This window comes from Aspergillus tubingensis, assembly GCF_013340325.1.
Source record: "Aspergillus tubingensis WU-2223L DNA, scaffold_6, whole genome shotgun sequence".
NCBI classification, from domain to species: Eukaryota; Fungi; Ascomycota; class Eurotiomycetes; order Eurotiales; family Aspergillaceae; genus Aspergillus; species Aspergillus tubingensis.
Window position 1 is genome coordinate 2,211,505 of NW_023336280.1, and position 24,038 is coordinate 2,235,542.

Consider the following 24,038-nt stretch of genomic DNA (forward strand, 5'->3'; position numbering starts at 1 on the left):
CTTCCAACATTCACTGTCCAGACAGCTGCAGGCAGTTTCGCTGGCGTGTTCCACTCACTTCTGCACTCTGTCTTACTCAATTGATACCGACGCATTGGACTGGTCTATTCGCTGTGTTTTATCACTCCTTGGATAAGGATAGCGGTCTGAATCCCCGGAAGGAGACTGCAGAGTACCCACCCGATCTATTATCGCAGATTACTTTGCAGAGAGCCAAGCCGCGTGCAGGGACTGCGAGAAGACAATGGTCAAAACACACTGGTCATCATCTGCAACTGCTCTATCGTTGCTGCTCAACACGTTCCATGCCCCCACCGCCAGTGCCATACAAACCATCTCGGCGGTTGGTTCAAAATTCTTCTACGAAGATGGCACCCAATACTACATCAAAGGTGCGTGTGTCTCCATTCGACCCACGATAGTTCCTCACGCACTGACCCGCACGCCATGGTCTAGGCATCGCCTATCAACTCATTCCCGAAGATCCCCTGATTGACACCGCTCAATGCACGCGAGATGCCGCCCGCATGGCCGAGTTGGGCACCAATGCAATCCGTGTGTACCATGTGGACCCTAAAGCCAACCACGACGGATGCATGAAAGCTTTCGCAGATGCAGGCATTTACCTGTTCGTCGATCTCGACACGTTCGACACCGCGATCTCCCAGGTATGCACTTACCACCACCACCATCTATACCCTATTCGTGACCTATCACCCGACCCATCATCGTATCAGGCCGCCAACAAAACCCTTACCCATACTAACCACTTCATCCCCATTTTACAGGACGACCCCCACTGGGACCAATCCCAATTCGACAGCTTCAAAGCCGTGCTGGACGCCTTCCAGAAATACGACAACACCGCCGGAGTCTTCGTCGGTAACGAAGTCCTCACCACCAAGGACGGCTCCGCCGCCGCCCCCTACGTGCTAGCCGCAGCCCGCGACATCAAATCCTATCGCAATGCGCAGCACTACCGCTCCATCCCAGTCGGCTATTCGGCCGCAGACATCGCCGAACTGCGCCCCATGCTGCAGAACTACCTAGCCTGTCGCTCTGACCCCGCCGAACGACTCGATTTCTTCTCCCTCAACGCCTACGAATGGTGCGGTGACTCCTCATACGAGCTGTCCGGCTACCAAACCCTCCAAGATGAAGCAGAAGGCTACCCCATCCCCATCTTCTTCTCCGAAACAGGATGCAACGTAGCTCGTCCCCGCACCTTCTCCGACCAGGCCGCCATCTTCGGTGACCACATGTCGGGCACCTGGTCTGGCGCTATGATCTACGAATGGATCGAGGAAACAAACGACTACGGCCTGATCGAGTATGGCCCTCCCGGCGCCGACACTCCCCCAACCGCTACCAAGAACATCATCGTCCAGGACGGCTTCACTCGCCAGGGTGAACCCACCCCGATCCAACCTGACTTTGATAACCTCAAGAACCAGTGGGCTACGCTCGACCCTACCGGCGTCGCTCTATCCGACTATGTCAAATCCACCGCGGCTATCTCCCCTCCGGAATGCCCTGCCTCGACAGACGGTGGATGGGCCGTGGATCCATCCGCCCCGCTCCCAACTATAGGCCAGGCCTTCGTCCATGCTGATGATGATGATAACAACTCTGGTGGTGATGATGGTGCTACCTCTCCCGCTTCCGCCACCGCAACTACCACAGGTACTGCATCCGAGTCAGGAGCAGATTCTTCGAAATCAGTATCAAACAAGCAGTCTTCTCCCTCTTCAGGTACAAACCCAAGCGGAGTAGCCGCTTACAGTCCATCAAGCGGGGCTTCGTCCATGCATGCTGGAAATGGTGGTGGCTTTCTGTTCCGTCTTGATGTGTCTGCTCTGTTTTGTGTGGTTATTGGGGGCGTGGCGTGGTGGTTGTAGGTGATTGGTTAGATGCATGTGAGATGTACTAAGTAGTACAGTAGTATGCGAGTGGCGAGTCGGGTTTTTTTATCCACCATTGGGGTCTTATCATTTACTTTCTACATCTACTTCTTATTACTTGATCTGTGTTTGAGGTTTGGTGTGGGTTTATATTTTTATGACTGATCTGATGATGAATTTGATTTTGATTTTGGAGGATACAAGGGTGTTTTGTGGGATAAGGGATTGGCGTGGATGGCGGGTTAGTTACTACTGGATAGTCATGGCGGAACTATGAAATGAATTTATTATCTTTGTGATGTCCTCTTATCTTTCACGCGTATTCATATTCATTACGGAAATGTACCAGAAGAAGTGTATGCATAGAAAGTAGAATTTGATTAAATGACTAAGCTAAATACAAGTGAAATGGAAAGGTAAATAAGTGAAATAGATAAGGATATCACCCAAAGCAATCACAAGCGGTCATTCGTCATCAATCGTTAGGAGGACTGGCATATTAGTATATGAGAAAAAAATAAAAAAAAATAAAAAGCCAAGTCTCCTGAGAAAGAAATGAAGTGTAAAGGTATATAGTATCAGAGGAAGAACCCGAAAAGCCTAGAATGTACAAGGCATGACGTTGTGTACAAGTAGTATGTGCGGAGTGCATGAGAATAGAGGAGTGGAAGGGAAAGTGCCAGTAGTACTTAGTATTGTACCAGTTATGCGGCGATAATGACTGGTTGTTGATCGAGAGGGCAGTATGTCAATGATACAAGGAGAAGGGGCCAAGTGCCAAGTGGTTATCGCTTTGGAACGGGTATATATAAACAAAGGCTAATGCTTCCCTAGAGCGATGCTGTAATTCCATGTCGGATCGTTATGTGCTGCCGGACTTAGACCATGATCTGGGTCACGCCACGGGACGGGCGACGAAGAGGTACTGTATTTGTCGTACTCTTGGTCTGTGTCGCTGCTATATATATAGTTGTCCGTGTATTGCTGATCAGGCAAACTGAAACTCGACGCAGAGGCTGAAGGAGAGGGACGGAGGCTCACAGGTCCTCCAGAGCTAGTAGATGAGAATTCGGCAGTCATTGGACTACTTGGAGACGGGGATCTGGCCCCTAGTGGCTTTGCTCGCGGGACGACGAGTCTGTCTGCTGACGAGGCTGCTTGTGCGCCTAGACGGAGTGGATTCTTGGTCCTGGGGGCATGGACTTGCAGGTCGGAAGTACAGTGGAGGCTACAGCTTCCGTCCAATTTCTGAAGTGAGTGGGCCAGAAGCTGCTCCACCTGATAAGCAGATGGGCGGCTCATGGGTTCTCTGTTTAGCATGCTTCGCACGACGGTGAGCATCGGTCGAACAGCCTGGAAGATGGGATCTTTGTGTTTCTTCGCGTCGTTGTCCAGTAGGGCGATCCAGGAGCTCACTTGGCCGGCGTTTCGGTCGAGGTGGAATGAGCAGTCGGCGACGCCGCCACCGCGGCCAGCGGTCCGGTTCTTGGCCCCTCGGTGGTGTGAAAAAGCAGAGAGCTTGCGCTTGCATAAATGAGTGAAAATGTCTAGAAATACTGCTCCAAGTGAGAATATGTCCGAGGCTTCTGGATCTGACTGGCGTGTTTGCCATGTATGAACGATTGCGGCGTTGGAACCGATGATTGGGTAGCCAAACTGGCCATATGTAGTAGTAGAAGGAGTGGTTGATGATCTAGAAGAATTGGAGTTGGACGAAGTGATGGACGGTGTGTAGAACATCGGTCGTTTTATGGAGGATACCACGCGCTTGCGGGCGCTCCCAACGCTTGATCCAGAGGAAGATGAGTTGGTGAAAGATATCCGAGAAGGTGAGCCTCGTAGGCCGATACGTATGGCAGTCCCCTGCGACGTAACAGACTCCGCGTGTATTTCTGTATCCTGATCCGACGGTTGAGAGCCCCTGAATCTAGATAAGCTCAGCATTGCTGGACGGGACGACTGTTTGCGAGCCGAACGCCCCCCTGATGGGAGCGCAATGTTTGGGCTTGGTGCGCTTGTGTCTTGAATACTGACTGAGCGCACCCATCGCTCGGGCGCACCATACTGGTAGGTTTCAACGTCGTCCGGCTTGAGTGGGGATAGAAGAGTGTCGAGAGCCTCGAACTGGCCCAAGAAAATCCGAAAGTCTGCGTCAACCAGGATGTTCGACGGAGAAATCAGGCTATGGGCCTGGCTATGTGCATGCAACCATGACAGTCCATTAGCCAGACAATGTGGCCAATTGACTAATATCTCACGACGCTTGTTCTTGGCGAGGCGCTTGAAAGGTTGAGGCACGTCGGTAAGGAATGACATGAGGGTTCGCTCGTAAACGCCCGAGAAAAGAATGCAAACGGTGGTATCCACAAAGTAGGAGGCGTAGATTGAGTAGACGTGATCGTGGGCTAGCCTTCTCAGAGAGCGGATTTCTTCCAACACCTCGTTCTCCTCGAAGAAATGCGGTGCGCCGCCAATAGAGACTTGCGTTCGCAACAGCACACGACATTTGGAGCCAGCTAGAACAACCTTCTCCACGCCCTCTCTCACTAGAGACGTTCCGGTACGAAGAAGCTCCACCGGGACACCCTCGTTCTGAGTGTATTTGATATGGTCGCCTTCATTAATACCGCGTACCGTGAACCGCCATTGAGCGAGAAAGAATTTGTGGGCAACAGTTGCGTTGTCCCCTTCAGGTGCGAAAGGAAGTCGAGTGGTACTCGGTGCCGACAAAGGTAAATCCGTGTCATCTAATGATTCATCGACCAGGGCAAAGATGCGCTCCGGTATGCCGATATCCACGAGGATCAGGAAGATTCTACCGGCCTTGGCGAGGATCCAGTCTAAGTAAGACTCGCTGGTCAGGCCCTCTCCCCAAGGCAAGGGGTTGACGAGACGGTGCAAGATGTTCGAAGGTAGGTGGTTAAAGACGTATTCGGGACAAAGGGTGGCCTTCACGCGATCTTCGGGCCACCAGAGTGAGGTGATGGCCGCCGACATTTCGAACTCATGGCGATCCGGGCCAAGATCAGGCGCTTCCCCGCAGGCGGGACCAGACATCTAATATATCGGCGAAAGGAAGGATTCGAAAGTCACAGGGTACCTACACCTGGCCAGACTCGAGTAGGACAGACATGTCTCTTTACGGGGCTTCAGCAAGCGGCTGTCACAAAGAATGTCCGGGCCACAGACGGATTGGTGGGTATAAATGGGAGGAAAGCGTAAGCCCTGAAACCAATATTGCAAATCGATTGACAGGAAATAGAATGCTCCAGGTAATCAAGAAAAATTGTCATTAGATCAATAAACATCAAACCTAAAGGGGATACCTCAATATCGGGGGGGGGGATACAGTGTCGCGCGGAGTGTGGCGGACCTCACTGGTGGACACGAGGCTTATCAAGCGCCCAGCAAGGGATATTCACGGTATTATTGGAAGGATCCATTCGATAGTAGTATATTCCGGGATTGTAGAACGGGGAAAAGAAAATCAGAAACCTAAAGGAGGGGAGGGGGGCCAGGGAAGAAGAGGTACTTTTCCTCTGTGGTCATGGTGCCAGTTCCACCATGATAACAATCAATTCCGAACATGGGACCACATGCTCCTAGCGGCCATCCAGCAAAAGGAACGAGCATACGAAAAAGAAAGTGCACCCGAGGAACCAAGCTCGACCATGGGTACGAAGTACCAGCCTAGTAGAGGGTTCCCAATGCCCCGAAAGGAGAATGCTTGGGAGGATGAATGAATGGCCGGGGTTTCTCCAAGAGAGTGGCAACGGCCCCGTAGGCCGGCTCCGACAGTGAGGAACCTGGCGAAAGAGATTCTCAAAGCCGTTAAGGAGTGGGGGTCTTCCAAAGTGAGGAGAGTGGAATCTAGTATAGTCCTTAGAGTTCGGAAGGAGGGAAGCTAACTCTTTAGTCGATACTTAGCTGGGGCAGAATACTAAATGATAGAGTGATGACCCGAGAGGAAAAGAAACAAGAAGGGGAATGAATGGAATAGTAATACAAGGCGTGCGTGGACTCGATCCTCTCCTTCCATTGCAGGAAAGTTCAATGCAGAAAAGGAATAAAACCCACGCGATAAACAGCGCCGACCAAAGCGTGACTTGAATTCCCGGATCACGGGTCTCGAGTCATGCCGGATTTCTTTTTATTAAGTTCTCTTTTGGGAATCATCATTGTATACTGTCTACAGTAACTAGTACTATAGTACGTAGTCTACCATCGCCTCACCATGGCCACCGACACCTATCGAATTGATAAGTAACAAGCCCATTGTGAGCCATCATTCTTCTACTAGAATCTGTCTTGCATCCATCGAGCTGATCGTCAGGCGCATCCTTCTTGGTAAAAAGCAATGTGACGTGGCGTTGATCGAGAAAGAGGCAAGACAACTAAGTACCTATCTATCCCGACTCTTAGGCGCCTGCAATAACTACTCAAACAAGTACCATACATAGATAATACCACAAGACCAACAACAGCCACTGCAGGCAAGAACAAACTAAAGAATGTACGATACACGACATCCGGAGACACTATGAGGGGACACGGAAGAAAACCAAAAACAAAAAAAAAGCTCCCCAAAGATAGGGAAAAGGAAGATACGATACTACTATTCGAAAAAGTCCGAGGCAGGGTTCCCGGATCGGGCAGACTATGCGTCATCCCTGGAGGGTTCGGGATGCAAGCTTATCAGTTGACAGTTGGACAGCCAAAGTTTACTCATGAAAATCCCGCCATTAGTCACGGCTCCCGAGATAAGCCCATTGCTTACTTGCATTGCCATTGTCCAGTTATTCATCCATGGGAATGAAAAAGGAGGGTTTGAATATGATCCATCAGATGAATGCTTTTCAATGGTGGTTTTTGTCCTCTGTGCCAATAGTGCAGAACCACACAGCCAACAAACAACACACATACACAGCCTGAACAAGTGGCTGGGGCAAAGTGGCCCGCGCGCTTTATCCATACTTGAACCGCGCTCTCGACCTTATGATAAGGCTTATAGTAGCCTACTTCGTACTTACGTTCGCAAAATGGAGACTAGACCATCATGAGGGTAGAGAGAGAGAGAAAAAGGTACGTACAGTAGTTCGCCGGTCCGCACGTCTCAAATAGACAAGCCCCAAATTTTCGATCTTCGCCGCACTCCTTCCTGCTTATCTCGGAGGCTCGCGCGGTACTCGCCGGTCCGCCGGGGTAGCTTCGGCTCTACTAAGTTAGTGTCTTCACTTGACATGGCTAGCTTTGTTGCAGGGTGACATGAACTAAGCCATTGATTTTGATATGGCGTGGCGCGGTTATAGTAGTATTTTTGCCGCGGAGTTTGCGGGCTTATCTTGCGAGCCTTCTTCAGTTGTAGTAAGCAGACTATATCTAACTAACCAGAGCCTCCAGTAAATACTACTCCTGCCTGATGTAGTATCTATAGACCATACTATGACAGAAGTAAGTATTCATGGAGGACCTCACTCTACCAGAAGACCTCGCTCTCGACAAGGCTTAAAAGACATACCATCCGGCTTCAATACCATGCTCTACTCTAAAGAATGATCGATGTGCAGCCAGATGATCATTCCATGCAGCAGGATCGCCCCTAAGTCCGGGAAAATAAAAGCCATGCTTGTGCGAAGTATTGCATTCAATGTTTTCTTTTTCTTCCTCCTTCCTTGTTCAATTCCCTGCTCAACAGAAAAATCCTTTTCCGGAGCCAACGGGAAGATCAAGATGCGCAGCCAGCTGGATCGACAGCGAAGAAAAGAGAAAGTGGATGGTATAAGGAAGGGGGGAGAGAGAGAGAGACGAAAATAAAACCCACAAGCCCAAGCCTCAGAACTAGTTCAAGCCATTCATGCAGGAGGTCATCATGGACAAAATTCTCGTCTCTTCCCCCTTTTTTCCTTTCCATCATTCTGTGCTTTTCTTCATTATCTTTTCCTGCCTTCCCCATTTTTTTTCCAAAATGGGTTGCCTTGCAGAGCTGATCGCAATTAGAAAAGAGACACATTCAGACACACAGACGAAGTCGTAAAATTGACGTTAAACACCTAATTCCTGACCAGCGAGAAAAAGGATCGATCAACAGAAAATCACCTGTCAGAAATGGTTATCGTTTCACGTCGGTGCCAATCATGACGTCGAAAGCTCCATAGACTATCTACTTACTTTTGAGCCTAGCGAGGCACTATACTTCCGACGACCCTAACATAACTATGATCCCATGCGCCGTATCCGCCGCAATCGACTATTAGTCCTTTGCGTAGTAGGAGCAACCTGTTTCTGCTGCTGCTGTTGTTGCTGTTGTTGTTGCTGCTCTTCGTAAGACTTCCGTCGAATCCAGGATTTGCGAAAATGCTGCTGCTCTTCGTCCTGTTGTTTCGCTCGGTGGTGGATGAACTGTTCGTGGGCTTCTTTCTCCTCGTGCAACTTTTCGATCTGGTTTACGTAGATACGTGAAAAGGTTAGTCATATGCAGGTACAGCAGAGGCTGCTGTATGTCATGTCCCGTCAATGTGTGAGATGGGGGTGGTGTGGAGGGGTGGTGGTGTGTTCATTTGTTTGGTGAAAGTCAGACAGACAGGGGTATAGATTTGTTTGTCTCACAACCGTGAACAAGCAAGAGCGAAGCACACGCACACACACACAGAAAGAATGAAAATTCCAGAGGGAGACTTATTGGAAGACAGCTAAAAGAGAAAGGGGATGAAACATACTTGAGCAATCCACAATTCCTGCTCCGAACTCCAAGCTTTCTGACATCGAGCCAGTTCGCTTCTTGCAATCGCCAATTTCCGTTCCTGTTCCATCGTCCACCGACATCGATCTCCAGCCAGACTGGCCCAGCTGGCGATGCGCACCAACCCCGTCCGACTACTGCTACCGCTGCTTCTGCTGCGGCTACTGCTGCTGCTGCTGCTGTTGCTGCTGCCCAGATGCGAGTCGATTGCGCTCACCGCCATGTGGGCATGACCATCGGTCAATGCTGCATAGTCATCTGGGTACTGTACTGCGCCCCAGCGAACCTCGATGGGCGGGTCAAAGTCGATTTCTTTCCCTTTCCAGGTAGAGGAGGGGGAGATGGGGGAGATGGAGGAGGGGGAGTGGGAGTGATGTTGTCGATGTTGTTGTTGCTGCTGCTGCTCGGTTCGCTTGTTGGTGAACAGGGACAGGCGCAAGACATACTTGACTGGATTGCTGACCCCCATTTTTCCTTGTTTTTCTTTTTCTTTTCCGTACATATACAAAATGTAAATTCTGTCTGCCTGATCTTCCTGCTGATCTGTTCTTTGCTTATCGATTCAAAGGGACTGGACAGTAGTATGGTGATGGACTTGACTGTTGCAGTTCACCTTCGGCTAAGCTGACAGAACTGTTCGAACAGTTGTAACTGAACTCAGGCACACACACAGACACAGACACAGACACACACAATAGATTGTGTATACTACGGGCCATTTGGAAATCCCCCTTTTTATATACATCATATCGACCCGGTCACTACGACGACTACTACTAACTACCACACAGCACCCGATGCATCTATCACTTCGGGGAACGGTTTACTACTACGATACCTTCGTTTCTCGCCCTGCATACTTTCCTTACCCGAGGCGGCCAGGAAATCCGGTTTTAGGCGCCATAGGAGACACAACCCGACATCAGGCTTCTAAAATGGGGCTAGGCTCGTATGTCGCCTGCTTCCGCTTGGCTGGCGCTCCAGGATGTCTGCACCGTGCAGTCAGAACTACAATGTTGGGACCAATGAGGGCCGATGATGTACCTCGAGTTCGTCAGACCATGAAGTAAGTAGTAGTTGGCAGGTGGCAGGTCAACCCCCGTTTTCTGTGACTGCTACTATTTCCGTGAAACTACTATGTAGCCACCCCGTGGAGAAGTAAACGTGGCAGTAGGAGCGTTACTTGACCACGACCCATAAAGGAATAGGGTCGAAAGGTTGAGAAACTCACCAAGTTGACGGGACGTTGCGGACGTCACAGAGCAAACACCGATGCCCGCAGCACGACACGTTCCATGAAGATCGGTCAACTGTGCTGCATTCATTGGTCTATACAGGGGGCACTAGAAAGTCAATTCTGCGAATCAGATTCCAGGCCAAACAATTGTGTTCCGAACCTGGCTGACAGGTGCGCTCTTTTGCCAAAGTAGGGAACCATATGTGCTGCATACACCAATGGTGTTGTTGCGTTCCATTCCAACATATAAACGAGTAAGAAATAAAAAATTCGTTTGGCAGCTGACTCATGGAGATCCAATCGGGTGTGGAGAGTCCAAGACAAATGAAACAGAGGGGGAATAGTACGTAGACAAAATAGATGCTGTACAAGAACATAAGGCCAAAACGTAAAGTGAGCCTGCCACCCAATGACCCTCAAGATCAATTCCGCTGGTTCGCCACCCGTGAAAACCCGAAACAACGTATCCTCTCAACAAGAAAAGCAAGAATATAAGTCGTTACAACGTGTGCTAACTTTGTGTGCCAACAAAGTCTGTACTCAAAAAATAGATGTAGTGTGCCGAGTTCAGGCGGCAGGAGCCAAGCGACGTGCAGGTTTGAGAGAAGTCATATGCGCCACGTCCCGTACCCTGTGTCCCTGCTTCGCGGATACTCTTCCCTCAGTTGATCCTCGTGGAGCCTCCTCTCCCTCTGGTCTTGTCTGATCTGTTCCCCGATAATGATACTGATCAATCTTCTGTGAACGTCAGCTTCCGTCCAAGGAATCTGACCCGTTCCACCGGCCTTTGAATCGGCTTGGGATAGCTGCTGCGCGAATCTATCAACTATGCCAAACTGAAGCTCTGTGACTGGCACTCCGTAGACTCCATCCGAGGTCCAGATCCAGTCGCCAATCATATCGGAGCGACCAGGCGCCGGATGGTAAGGGAAGCGTTCAGGATACAGTTTTGCCGAGCGATAGAGGCGATGCAGCAAGCGATAGTGATCATCGGAAAAGTACAAGGAAGAGGGTGATTGCTCTCGTGAAGCCTGCCCCTCCACTACTTCTTCTCTGTCACCCTTCTCGTCCAGTGAAGCGTGCGCATCATCGTCCGCTTGGAAAGAATCGGAACTAGCGAAACTCTGTTTCCCATCTTCTGGCTCTTGAGATCGAGTAGGTCGTGGGGTTTCCCCTAAGTCTCCCCAGTTGACTTCATCATCGCCATAATCCTCATTATCATATCCATCATGCGCTGACTCAAGGGCGGGCGGTTCCTCATCTTCGTCGCCCGAAGGATTTTCCAAACCCCGCCCTTGCTGTTCAAACTTCGGTGCTCTGAGCCAACCAGGCGTGAAATTAGTGATTTTCTGGAACCAGGATGATGCTTGACTGCCAGGGCTTGCATGCCGTGGACGTTCCGGCGTGATGTCTCCCACCTCTGGAGCAGTTTGTCTCTCGGAAGTAACGGCATCTGACATCCCCCCAATCTTGTTGACTTCCATCCCAGGGTCTTGGCGTTGTCTAGCCATCTCCAATCTGGTTGTGGGATCGATCTGGAATGTTTCATCCTCCGAGTCCCGGCGAGGGCTGGACTCCACGTAGCCCTCTGACTGTTGATCCTGGTTGAAATCATGCTCATAGTGCTCCTCTTGTACCACAGAAGCTGGCGAACGGCCTACAGAGCCTCGTATTGCACTGCTCGGCGGACTGCTTTTCCCATAGTAGTAGTGGCGACGCTTTGGTGTATCCTGGGCACGGTACAGAGCCGTCAAATCAACTTCTTGCTCCTGTAACTGTTTGACCCTCGACCGGCCCAAGAATGGCACAGTCTCCCGCTCGTTTGTCCAATGAGCCGGCGATAAGATCTTGCCATTCTGATTCCGAGCAGGAGTCCAGCCACTCTTCCACGGGCTAGACCCACCCTGCCTAAGGTGCTCCCCATCCTGGTCATCCTCAAGTAGTGAAGAGTGATCTGATTGGTTGCCTTGACTGCGAGCTTCTTGCTGCCAAATATCTTCGTAGCCATCATCCTCGTCTTCCCCATCTAGGCGCTCGGCCTCTACGTGGGCGTCGTCATCTTGATCGTCTTGAACGGGTTCCGCCGCGTACTCTATCTCATTGCCGTCTTCATACATGCCATCTTGCATATTCGACTGATCATTATCGTCGCTGTCAATGACGATAACCTGGCTAGAGTTTGCCATCTGGATCTCTCGACTGATAGCTTCCCTTTCCCGTTGCCATTCTTCCATCCGCCGTTTCATAAATGTGCCCGGTGTGCCATAGTCGGTGGCCTTAGGCGGTGTTTGTTGTGGTGAACTGGAGCCACTCCATTCCCTGGTTTCCCGAACAGTGTTTCTTGCAGTCACCTCCGCCAACTCCATTTGTCTGCGTTGTTCCATTTCTCTTTCGATCCGCCTCTTCGCGAGTTCCTGCCCAAATGCCAAGCCTGCCTGCAGCTCTTGTTGTACTTGTGGGGTCAAGTCACCAAAAACATGTTCCAGCCTTTTCCTAGACGTGTCCAGCATATAATCTGGATCACCCGAGAAGCTAAGCCTTCTTGGGTTTGACTGGTACGAAGATTGCCCCTCTTCTGAGTTTCTTAGAGGCCCTTCGAGAGCTAAGCCTGCACGAACTATTCTGACGAACCTAGTTAACGGCCCCCGCTTTTGTCCAGTAAAAGTCGACTCAGATGATATCGCCGTCGATCCGGGCATGTCTCTGGAAGGTTCGAGCCTGTCTTGGGATGATGGACGGTCTAAGTGGGCATTGGCCTCGCTTGACTGGCGGAACAGCTGAGCTGGTGACTGTTTCCGCTGCTTAGAGTCCGACCGGGGCTTCCGAACAAGGTTGTCCTCTTGTTGATTCTGGGCCGCCGAGGCTCTTCGCTTCAAGACGCCATTTGATTCCCGTTCTAAGAAAGGCTTTAGAGAACTCTTGGCGGCTTGGGAGTGGCTCGCGCTCTTGATCTCATGTTGTTTAGCGGATGGCAATGTATCCAGCGAGACCATGCTGAACCCTTCACTTTCCATTATAGAGTCAAATTCCCTGTGTTCCTCGGTCGGATCTGCGCTGAGGCGTGCCCCGCTCTCAAGGTGATCCTTATCATAGGTAGCACTAGTTTTCTGAGCCTGCTCTGCCTTATCTTCTTCTGCTGCAGATGATGAGGTTGGTGTGGGGTAAAGGCGTGATGGTCTCGGGGTGCGGCCGGCATGCAATGTGTTCGCTGGCGAGATAATCGAGGTATCGCGGGTTGGGGATGGCATTTTGGAAGGTGTTGAATGTAGGTTATACTCGTCGTTCTCCGTAAATCCTTGGTCGACATGGTCAACATTTGGAGTCTCAAAAGTTTGCTCAAATGTCACTCGGGGACCAGTCCCATCGCGGACAGCGGAATCAGGTAGTTCCAATCGGTCGCCATAACCAAAATCGTCATTGAACTCGAGTCCTTGATCCCCCCCAATGTCATCGTCAGATCCCGGGTCTGCTGCCAGATTCAACGGACTCCATCTCTGCTCGGGCTCTATCAGCGCCTCTTGTTCAATCTCTTGGTTCTCCACCTGCTGTTCGCTTGGTTCTACCACATCGAGCGCCGGTGCGCTTTTTCTCGGCCGGCCTCGTTTTCTCTTCTGACCTGTCCCCCCAGGACCCGGAGTATGCCCTGGGCCCGGGGTATGCCCAGGGCCTGGTGTATTTCCTGGACCCGGGGTATGTCCTGGACTACCTCCGCGTGGAGTCGCATCCTGCAGCCAAATGTCCGACTTCCTTGGGCGACCTCTGCGTCTGCGTGGAGTCTGTTCTGTGTCGTCTTTGAGGGGTACTTTCATCGTTGTCGTTGATGGCTTCAACCGTTTTCGCGAAAGGCTGCCTTGGTTCGTTTCTTCATCTTGTGTCGCTTCGAGCGTTACCCGGATCCTCCACGGACTGACATTCCCGTCGGCCGGACCCTTATCGGGAGACATTCCACCGCGCTGGCCGTTCAGTTTCGTCGTCGGGGAGGCAGGTAGCACAACGTCATTGAACTTTATGGAGTGGGCGTTTTTCGAAGGGCTCAAACTCACACGCGACCGCCTTTTGCCCTTCGCCGTCCGCGGACTTTGCAGGAGGCGGAAGTTGGCGGGCGACATGAAGCTTTGGCGACCGGAGAAGGGGACAAATGGGGAGGAGATCAAATAATCGGCGTCGCCAGGTGGCCCAAGAATGTCCGGAGAAGAACTGGAGGTGCGGGAGGACATATCGATAGGGAAACGACGATGCGACGCATGTGAGGGGTGATTTGTGACCCCCCGTCGCGTCTCATAAGGACGACACCGGATTCAAACACTTCAATCGGCTTTGCTAGTCGGACACTTTCATATTCGGTCCTTGAAGGTAAGATTAGTCGTCGCGTCTGGAAGCAGGTTACCCAGACACGGTTTCGGCCACCAAAAACAGTTTCTCAATCTGTAGAAAATCCGATAAAATCGTCGCATAACATAAACAAGTCTCCCTATCAGGCAGCCCCAGCGACCGGCAGGGTAGATGCTTAGGTTATCCGGCGGGATTGTTGTTCCTTGCCGAATGAGTACGGGGCGGCAGAAGTACCCAAACAGCAAGCTGGACCCATAATTACCATCCTTATTATAAACTCTATATAGTAATCAGTTTCCTCCCCGCCTGAATGTTGGTGATATTGCTGTCAGTGATACGTTTATTCTAACTTTGTCCATAATGTACTGAACCACGTCTGAATGGTACCTCCAGTCATAGCAGGATGTCACCTCGTAAGAGTGAGCAAAGGCAAAGAGAGAGAAATCGATGATCGACAGGCCGGTTGCCTTCCCCGCAACCTCTAGCTTTTCCCCCGCCGGGACTTTCCCGAAGAAGACTAGCACCATTCCTGGGGCTTGGAATGTCCTCCGTGGCTTCATTTTGCGCTACTACCAGCTTGATAGTTTAGCCTCCAGACTAAGGGGATTACATCTCACCACCACGCTCGCCCTCGTTCGGCCAGAAACCTGTTGATCCTAGCTTCTTCGGCCCAATTCACTCACTTTATCCGATCTTTTCATTTGCGCTCAGACTGTGGTCAGACCCGGACCAATTTCTCCCGCCCTACTCCATTGGCCCAGCCCCAGAAGCAATTGTGACAGCTACTACACTATAGGGAGTACGAGGCAAAGTCACCCATGCTTTTTGGCTCCGGACCCCTGGCACACTTACCTTAGTCCACGCCTTGGTAAGATGACGCCTTTGCTCGGGTATTTTGTGAATGAGCTAAACATCAATCCAGGAATTAGCTGCATTCCTACCCCAGTTTCTCGGTCCCTGCGCATTGGTTTCCCCCGCCCGCTGGTCAGGCGCGCCATCATGAGGTAAAAAAAAAAGTCCAATTTTACTGTAAATAAATACTATGAGACCTTCCACCCGATCCGGCCAGGGACCTCTCCAGCTTCTTGGCTGCTGCCGCTCTCTGCTCTGCCCTGCCCGGATCACCCCTCGTATCTTGGTCATATATTGCTGTTTCTTCCTCATCGTTACCATTCTCCTAGGCGTCAGAATGCACGTTAGAAGCTACCTGTCTGCCGTCCTGTACGGCCTGCCAGCACTGACCCAAGTTGCTGCTGCCAAGTCCACAGGGGACCCTTTCCAACTCTACACCATCAGCGCAGAGAACATCACGGCCAAGCTCATCCCCTACGGAGCACGCTTGACTTCTCTCCTCGTCCCTGACCGCGACGGCAACTTCCAGGATGTTGTCGTAGGCTACGACGACCCCAAGCAGTATCTTAAGGACTCCGAGACCAACCACACCTTCTTCGGTGCAGTCGTCGGCCGATACGCCAACCGCATCAAGAACGGCACGTTCTCAATCGGTTCAGATGTGTACCATATCCCCGAGAACGAGAATGACGGTGAAGACACGCTCCACGGAGGCACCGTAGGCTACGACCAGCGCAACTGGACCGTAACCGCGTACAGCAATTCCTCCATCACATTCACCCTGGTTGACCGTGCCTTCGAAGACTTCCCCGGAGACGTCATCACCCATGCCACATTCAGCGTGCAAACCAAAGTCACGCCCGAGAACCCCCAGGGTCTCCCTCAATTGACCACCAAACTCGTCTCCCTTGCCCTGACCGAGACAACCCCAATAATGCTGGCCAACCACATCTACTGGAACCTGAACGCCTTCAAGGACGAGACTGTCCTCGAAGACACCTGGCTCCAGCTGCCACTCTCCAAGCGCCTCATCGGCACAGACGGCATCCTAATCCCCAACGGCACCATCCTCGACGTCAGCGTCTACGACAGCGCCCCGGACTTCGTCTCCGGCAAACTCGTCGGCCAAGACATCGCGAAAGCCGACGGACTCTGCGGCGATGACTGCACCGGCTATGACAACTGCTTCATCGTAGATCGCCCTCCTCAATACGCAGCTCGTAACTCCATCGTCCCGATTGTCCACATGAACTCCAGCACCACCGGAATCAGCCTCGACGTCGCTACCAACCAGCAAGCTCTCCAGATCTACTCTTGCAACGGCCAGAACGGCACCATCCCCGTCAAGCAATCGCAAGTCCAGCGCAACAAGGCCGAGGGTGTCGATGGCGCTGAATACGTCAACCAGCATGGTTGCATTGTCATTGAGACTGAGGGCTGGATTGACGGTATTAACAACCCTCAGTGGGGTCAATTGTCGGACCAGATCTATTCTCCTGAGACGGGGCCCGCTGTTAACTGGGCTACTTACCAGTTTGGTACTGTGTAAGTGGGGAAGATTTGAGGGAAGGATTGAGGGGGACTTGATTACGTGCTCTAGAAATCCACGATCGTGTGTACATAATCTGATGCGCCATCTGTCTTTATCTGGACTAGCAATGGCACGTACAAAGAAAGTTTACTGAGTGCTTACAAACGTTCACGGAATAATAATGGGAAGAAATGACATTGCTAATAAATTTGCTGTAAGACTCTAACGGGTATCGTTTCTACTGCTAACTGCTTCGACAATCTCAGTGAGAACAAAATCAGAGTGAGTTCAGGGTGGTGCGGTCAGCACTACTCCGTAGGGGGAGGGGGGAAATAGACAACAATGGGAAAAAAAATTCGTATCCCCAATATGTAATGCTTGTCTGACCAGGCCGCATAAATTAGCGTGGCCATGCGGGGGAAAAAGAGACTAGATTCAACCCCAGCCAGCCAAAGTCCAACTAGACCGGTCGCCTCCCGTGCGTAACCCCGAGCGCCTATCAGGAGCATGCCCATGCTCCAGATCCCGACTAGCTCCTGCGAGGCCATGTTGGAGGTATTTTTCCCGCTCAATCTCGACTAAGCCCCGGATCTTGAGACTCGTGAGAAGGCTGGCTCCTGCCCAGGGTCCAAGGGATTCGACCTCCCGCAGGACACCTTGGACCGGCGGGTGTGTATCCTTGTCTTTGTTATTACGACGGATCTTTTGCTCGATGGGGTCTATCTCTTCTTCTGCTTGTGCATCTGGCGTTGATCGCGCGGCGGCAGCATCGGGGGTCTCGTTTTCACCCTCCTGCTTTGTGACAGCTGGCTTGGTTGGTTGAGAGAGTCTTAGGCCCTCAAGCTTTTGGCGTTGCTGCTCGATAACCTTGCCGCGGACAGGTGACCAGCCATACTTTTCCACCAGGAACGCCACGTCCTGGAGGATGCGCTGTCGGACGCCAGGGATATTAGAGCCTCCACCAATGAAAATAATACGCGACATGCACGTGCCGCGGACATCAGGAGGCAGGCTAAGCAGGGCATGATACACCAACAACGGCAACGGCTTTTCCTCGTCGTCCAACTCGCAATCGGCTAAGCCCTCCGCAAAGAGAACCTTTTCTACCGGTTCCGCGAGCTTGGAGAAAGGAAGGTCAATATATGCTGAACCTGAACCTGACGGGGAGGGAAGCGACACCGTTGCATCTGAGTGTGAAGTAGTGTGTTGGTCAGCCGCTCCAGAATCCTCCTCTTGTACCTCGGATGGCTGTTGCTGCGGTGTCGCCGTGGAGCCCTGGGAAGCCGCCTTGGGCTTACACCACAGGAACCGACTGGCAATTTCTTCGCAGAGCTCATAATGAACGGAGATTTCGTCCGCCGATTGCATGGCCCCGCTGTCATCGGAGAGTCGTGTCAGAAACTGTCCAGTTTCCTGCAGTAGGGACTTCATAGCCCTCGTGCTGCGCTTGACGGCCATTTCTCTGTATTCGTAGATACCGCTGACAACGGTTTCCGCCCATCCAATATCCACTACCAAGCCTGAACGCAGCCCAGCTGCGACCACGGCCATAGGAGCACTGGTTAAAAGGGTGATGCTTGGAAACCGCCAACGGCTAAACAGGGTTGACAAAAGCGATGATAGGAGAGGGTGTGGCATGATAGACGGAAGAACCAGAACCAGTCGTGATGTTCCCGCATCTGTCAACAGGTATTTATTGTAGGTCTCGCGAAACATGCGCTCAATCTTGTCGTCAATGAGTGCCATATCCATATCGCGTACATCCATCTTCCAGAGTTCATATGCACCAGCCCATTCGTCAGCTTTGACTGGTTGCGAGCGTGATGAGTCCGTCTCGTTGCTTCTCAACCACCCTCTGTAATCGCCAACCCTTCTCGACTCCTCTGGACCGCACCCAACCACACACATTGGAGTGCTTTCCCCCTCAAACCCTGCCCGAAGCCATCTTGCCCCAAATTCGAAAATGATAGCATCTTCTTCTCCGCGAAATGATGTGCTTGCGGAGGAGGTGCTTGCAAAGGAAGAATTGTTGGAACGGAGGTGATGTTGGGGCGTATGGGGCGAATCAGGTCTCCCAGATTGGCTGTGACGAAAGCTCATGGATATGGGTCGCCTATCGTCGAAAGCGGAGGTGGAGGATGTACTTGTCATGTCGTCGTCCGAATGAGTTGCTGGGACAGTCGCAAGGGTCGCTGCTCTATGGAAATCGCGGGGAAGGATCGGAGATAGAAGTCAACTTGCTTCAGGGACCCCGCGCAGATCATACTTCCTCTCAACCGATGCGCTTGATATGAGAAGGCTTAGATCATACCTTCTGCCAGCAACTTTTCCAATTAAGATGACGACTCCCAAATTGGGGGCAATTGGCATTTGGCGATTGGCGAGCGCGAAAAGGAAGCCGCGACAATCTGCGGAGGCTCTGGGCGGGCGGATCTACATCGGGCCGCGTCGCCCAGTTGCCGCCGTCAACAAACAACTCATCGCTGCATTAGTATTCGCCATCAGAGAGAACCTGAGCTGCAGGGCAATTTTGTTTTCTATTGGTATTTTGGGTTTTGAAAGCTGGGAACAAGGGAGGCTGTCCGAATGGGGATTCCGGGGTAAGTCAGCCAGTTCTGTAGGTGCTGTTTTGTGGAACTTTACTTGGGAGAGAAATATATTATCCCTTTCCAGTGCACAAACAGCATTCATTCAAGTAGTTCAACGGCTAATCCACTGACCACAAAGGCTGATCCATGCCATCGGCGCTGGTGAACGTATCTCCTTGTCAAGATTGGCCATAACCCATTTGGAGCGCACAGCTAGGCCTATTCGTATTGCCGTGGACATCTCGATATGGCTGTTCCAAGTGCAAGCTGGCCGGGGTGGTCGAAACCCCGAGCTACGAACGTTGTTTTACAGACTATTGAAGATTTTAGCGCTTCCAATCCATCCTCTTTTTGTATATGATGGAAAGAATAAGCCGCCTTTCAAGAGAGGCAAAGCCGTGTCAAGTCGCAGTTACGGAAGTGCACCAATCATTCGGCTCTCCAAGATCTTAGTCGATCTGTTCAAATTTCCGCGTCACGAGGCGCCAGGAGAGGCAGAAGCAGAGTGTGCAAGACTGCAAAGAGCAGGAGTTGTTGATGCAGTCATGACTAATGACGTTGACGCCCTTATGTTTGGCTCAACATTTACCGTCATGGGCTTTTCCAAGGAAAGTGGCAGCAGCACCGGGGCTGCAACACATGTTACCTGCTACCGTATGAACACCGCTGGTGATCCTTCGAGTGTGAAGCTTGATCGTGCAGGCATGATCTTGTTTGCCATGTTGAGTGGGGGTGATTACTTGCCATCGGGTGTCCCTAAATGCGGTAGCAAGCTCGCTGGCGAGATTGCCAAAGCTGGCTTTGGCGCAGATCTTCTTGAAATCCTTGAGTCAGATGGCGCCGAGCTCGATGCCAGACTAAGCGATTGGAGAGAGCGACTCCAGTATGAGTTGGAAGAAAACGAAAGTGGTTACTTCCAGACCAAGCACAAGGTTGTCCGAATTCCCGACACTTTTCCTGATCGGACGATTTTGTCATATTATGCGAATCCTGTGGTTTCTTCGACAGGCGACATCAGAGCCCTTCAACACAACCTCTCAAATGCTTGGGACAAGGACATAGACGTTGTCGAACTGAGGAGATTTGCTGCCGACGCCTTTGAATGGAATTACCGCTCTGGGGCTAGAAAAGTGACCAGATTACTTTCTGAGCCGCTTCTGTCCTACCGACTACGCCTTGGAAGACAAGCATCGGCATTTCCCGCGAACTGTCCTACCTTGTCGAACAGCAACACGCCGATGCTGCAAAAGATCTATAAAAGCAGATCTAGCTATAGTACCGACGGCTTGACGGAGTTTCAGCTGGATATGATTCCTGTCGACATTGTTGGCTTGGACATTCTTGCGGACGAGCCAAACCCTCCACTTCCTTCTCAAGAGTCGACGGTCTCAGGGGACGAGGAAGAGGAACTGGAGGATAATGTGGTATCGGTGCCTCAATCCCCGGTAAAGAAGCGTGTTGTAAAGCGCTATGATCCTTATGCCTCTGAAAAGGTGTGGGTATTCGAAACCCTAGCCACGATAGGACTTCCAGAAGTCGTGAAAAATTGGGAACGAGAGCAAGCTGAGAAGTCGGCACCGAAGAAAACAGCGACGCGAAAGACAGGGCCTAGGAAAAAAGGGCCTATAGACCCGAACATGAAGCGAGGTAGCATCTTGAAATATGGTACCCTCACGAAGGAGCGAACCGAAATATCCCGCCACAAAAGTGCGCAGCTCTTAGAGGCAGCAGTCTCGGCCAAAGCAACTGCTGTACCCAGCCTGTCGAGTTCCCGTCAGTCTCACGATTCTCCTAATCCTTCAAGGAAGCCATCAGCGTCTGACATATCTATACAGCAGCAGCCATTGACTGAGTCAAGTGACGATTCGCCGAGCCTTGATGATCTAATCGACCAATTTTCTTCATTGAGTCATGTACCGTCCTACACAACTATCAAACAGCAGTTACCCAGAACCACCCGAGCACGCGGCAGAGCTGGAAGACAGCCTGCTTTAACAGATGCCACCGATTTGGAGACAAAGAAATTGTCTTCCGCAGAGAATTCTCCAGCTCTTTCGCCGACAAAGGAGAATACTCAATCAAATTCAAAACGCTGTACGCGGAAGGGGGATGCGACAGACGACAAGAAGCCTGCACTTCGTTCGATATCTCCTAACCATGCAGGCCGCCAAAATGTGTCGAAACCCCGGCGCAAAGGAGACAAACTGAAGTCTTCTTGCGAGGTTGATGAACTACAACATGCGATATCTTCCATAGCGTTGGATGACGCGCAATCGCGCAAAACCGCCACAGAACTCATATGCCTAGATGATACTGGGCCCATGCCTCGAAGAAGCTCGCGTCAGAAGAAGATATGTAACACCAGGTCTGGCCCTGCTAGGGCCGCTGAACGCATGGCCCGCCCTTCGCCTTCTGTGGAGAACAGCAAGCCCGTTTCGACAATAGAAGAAGACGATGCTGCACATACAAGAAAGCCTCGGGATCGTGAGAATCCCTCGAGTCGAACACAAGCATCGTCCTCAGTGAGCGAGCCCACGGAGCTGAAGCCTCGAAAAAGCAAACCTTCTGAAAAACCAGACGACTGTTCATCGACAGCATCGCATGTCGAATCTGTTGTTGTACATGACGGGTTCTGGACGACAGATACTAGCTCAAAAACTGGATTGGCAGAAGTTGCAAGTACGACCGACACTCGAACCAGTCGCGGCAAGAAGAAGCGGATCGCCCGTGTGAGCATCTTGGACTTGACCTGAGCAGCAATGAGTGAATTGTGCAATGGTTTTTTCCAATACATTTGATCCAAGTCTTGCCTTACCCTAACCTCTTGGAAATGCATTACAGGCGCATTGCTTTCGGGACCCAAATTTGAGTAAAGCATCTTCTTTGTACACTGGCATACAAGTCATGATATACATCAAAGTCTGGACATGAGGAATACAGTCACTCCACGTCATTACAACATTTATAGAGCGTTAAAAGAAAGTGAATAGTAGCCCGTGTGTTTGTATAGATTTGCAAGCGCCAAAGCCACGCCGATCCAGGATATCTATCTAAGTAATCATTAAACAAAAGTCCTTCTGCGGGCCAAAGTGATTATTTCCAAAGTCTTTCCCCTTCAGAGTAGTGCAAAACAGGGGGGTAATCGAGTGAGAGCTCAAAGAGAAGAGGAGTGGTGATGTAATTCGTCATGGGGTAATCGGGTGTATGTATAAGAAATAGACAGGTAGGTGATTGAACAGAGGAAAAGGAAAAAAGGGTTGAAATGAATGATGAGTCGGCACTGCGGCTCACGGCTTGTCGCGCGCTTCAGCGACTATCCAAGCCATGGCAGTGCTGTGGCAATGAACAAAAAAAGGGAGATATAACGGTATTAACTGCAGTAGTTCGCTCAACCAAAGACCTTCAGGAAACCCCACAATCCGATACCGCTCAAGATCGGGATAGTAAGGTTATCATCCCAGCCGAAGATGTCCACGAACTCGCTTCCAGCGGCGACTAAGCCGGAGACGACGCTCATGACGCCAAGGGCCAACGGGCCCGAAATGACAGCGCTGGGGGTGTCCGCAGTCCAGCCGATGAGGTTCTTGATCGAGCTAGGAAGAAGGTTGAGCTGACCGGTGAACATGAACGATCCCTCGGGGTCATTGGGGAAGGTTCCGATGTAAGGTACGAAGTATCCCCAGAATGCGGCTGCGGTCAGGACACCCACAAACCAGGCTCCCAGTGTCCCGGCGAAACTCTTGCCCTTGCGCAGCTGGAATGTGTAACGGCCGTAGAGACGACCGAATGTGGAGGCTGCAGTATCACACCAACTGAGGAGCAGTACGCTCATAACTCCGACGTCTTTGGGGAGGAAGCGCAGCACTGCATATGTGCCCACAAGATACCAGATCACGCCGTTGTAGCCGGAAACCTCTGTCTCGCGCATCAAAGCCCCCACGCAGCGGATATATATGTTGTTGACCTTGGTGGAATGGTGACGGACGATATCTACCGTGGCTATCGGCACGAGAGCTCCGAAGAGCCATGGTGTAATCTGGAGAGTTTGAATGCCGCGACTGTACAAGTTGAGGGTGAGGAAGCCGATCGATACATGGAGAAGTTTGCGCGGGATCTCATGACGGTGTATAAAGGAGCGATAACGGCTGTGGAGAGGTATGAGACCGAGAGGAGAAGGCGATCGAGAGATGTCGTGCCAGCTGCCGCCGGGTTTCGCGATAGGTGATAGATACCCGTTGGACTCTGCATGACCATTCGTCTGCTTCTTGGGCTTTCCAGCGGGCAACTTCGGATTAGATTTTCGGGTACGGCGCCTTGTAGACTCAGGAGATTTTGGGCTGCGAGACCGCGCTCGTGAGCGTTTCGAATCCGAGTTTGAGGTATCAGGTGTTTCTTCCGTTACCTCCCCAAGTCGCTGCCGTCGTGCTGCGGAGCGTGTTGTAGGTCCAAAGTAATCGCCCGAGCTTGATCGACGCTCAGACGAAGCGGGAGAAGGAGGAATGACTCGAGGAGTCTCCGGTATGGAACCGGGTTCAGAAGGCATATCGGCTGCAGGTATGGAGAAAGGTGGGAGGATTGGGCCGTGGATCAGCCCGGATAGCGGTCGCGGAGAGATAAGGGTGGGGTTGGAGGAGCAGGCGCCGAGTATGGGCAGACTGAACACTGTTGACGACGAAATCTTGGGCAATTATTGCGACAGAGAATTTTCTTGACAATATAAGGAAGATTATGAGTGCAAGGCTCTATGATGATGGTAGCACCAGGCAGAAACACCGCCTCGGATGACGCGCCACGCTTAGCAGAGGATCGGCATAACCACCAAAAAAAGCGCAAGTTATAGAGTCAAGAGGATTGATCC

General features: G+C 51.4%; 8 protein-coding genes across 8 annotated transcripts; 3 read left to right on the plus strand and 5 right to left on the minus strand.

The window, feature by feature from the left end:
* Window positions 1-244: 244 nt before the first annotated feature.
* On the plus strand, window positions 245-1,898 carry gel6 (putative 1,3-beta-glucanosyltransferase; the record flags this gene model as incomplete). The annotated part of the gene is made up of 2 exons (XM_035499613.1): window positions 245-392; window positions 457-1,898. 2 exons carry the CDS (start codon window positions 245-247, stop codon window positions 1,896-1,898), a joined length of 1,590 nt encoding a protein of 529 aa, XP_035355506.1.
* Window positions 1,899-2,720: 822 nt separating this feature from the next.
* Window positions 2,721-4,958, minus strand: AtWU_04503 (protein kinase domain-containing protein; the record flags this gene model as incomplete). The annotated part of the gene is made up of 1 exon (XM_035499614.1): window positions 2,721-4,958. The coding sequence occupies one exon, from the start codon at window positions 4,956-4,958 to the stop codon at window positions 2,721-2,723; it is 2,238 nt and encodes a 745-aa protein (XP_035355507.1).
* A 3,156-nt stretch (window positions 4,959-8,114) lies between these two features.
* Window positions 8,115-9,109, minus strand: AtWU_04504 (uncharacterized protein; the record flags this gene model as incomplete). Its single annotated transcript, XM_035499615.1, has 2 exons — window positions 8,115-8,339; window positions 8,618-9,109. The coding sequence occupies 2 exons, from the start codon at window positions 9,107-9,109 to the stop codon at window positions 8,115-8,117; spliced, it is 717 nt and encodes a 238-aa protein (XP_035355508.1).
* Window positions 9,110-10,485: 1,376 nt separating this feature from the next.
* Window positions 10,486-14,094, minus strand: AtWU_04505 (putative AT DNA binding protein; the record flags this gene model as incomplete). Its single annotated transcript, XM_035499616.1, has 1 exon — window positions 10,486-14,094. The coding sequence occupies one exon, from the start codon at window positions 14,092-14,094 to the stop codon at window positions 10,486-10,488; it is 3,609 nt and encodes a 1,202-aa protein (XP_035355509.1).
* Window positions 14,095-15,398: 1,304 nt separating this feature from the next.
* On the plus strand, window positions 15,399-16,610 carry AtWU_04506 (aldose epimerase family protein; the record flags this gene model as incomplete). The annotated part of the gene is made up of 1 exon (XM_035499617.1): window positions 15,399-16,610. The coding sequence occupies one exon, from the start codon at window positions 15,399-15,401 to the stop codon at window positions 16,608-16,610; it is 1,212 nt and encodes a 403-aa protein (XP_035355510.1).
* A 417-nt stretch (window positions 16,611-17,027) lies between these two features.
* On the minus strand, window positions 17,028-18,743 carry AtWU_04507 (putative actin-related protein RO7; the record flags this gene model as incomplete). Its single annotated transcript, XM_035499618.1, has 1 exon — window positions 17,028-18,743. One exon carries the CDS (start codon window positions 18,741-18,743, stop codon window positions 17,028-17,030), a length of 1,716 nt encoding a protein of 571 aa, XP_035355511.1.
* Window positions 18,744-18,930: 187 nt separating this feature from the next.
* AtWU_04508 (crossover junction endodeoxyribonuclease) lies at window positions 18,931-21,933 on the plus strand (the record flags this gene model as incomplete). The annotated part of the gene is made up of 2 exons (XM_035499619.1): window positions 18,931-19,196; window positions 19,320-21,933. The coding sequence occupies 2 exons, from the start codon at window positions 18,931-18,933 to the stop codon at window positions 21,931-21,933; spliced, it is 2,880 nt and encodes a 959-aa protein (XP_035355512.1).
* Window positions 21,934-22,568: 635 nt separating this feature from the next.
* On the minus strand, window positions 22,569-23,723 carry AtWU_04509 (diacylglycerol/polyprenol kinase family protein; the record flags this gene model as incomplete). Its single annotated transcript, XM_035499620.1, has 1 exon — window positions 22,569-23,723. One exon carries the CDS (start codon window positions 23,721-23,723, stop codon window positions 22,569-22,571), a length of 1,155 nt encoding a protein of 384 aa, XP_035355513.1.
* Between the last annotated feature and the right edge of the window lie 315 nt (window positions 23,724-24,038).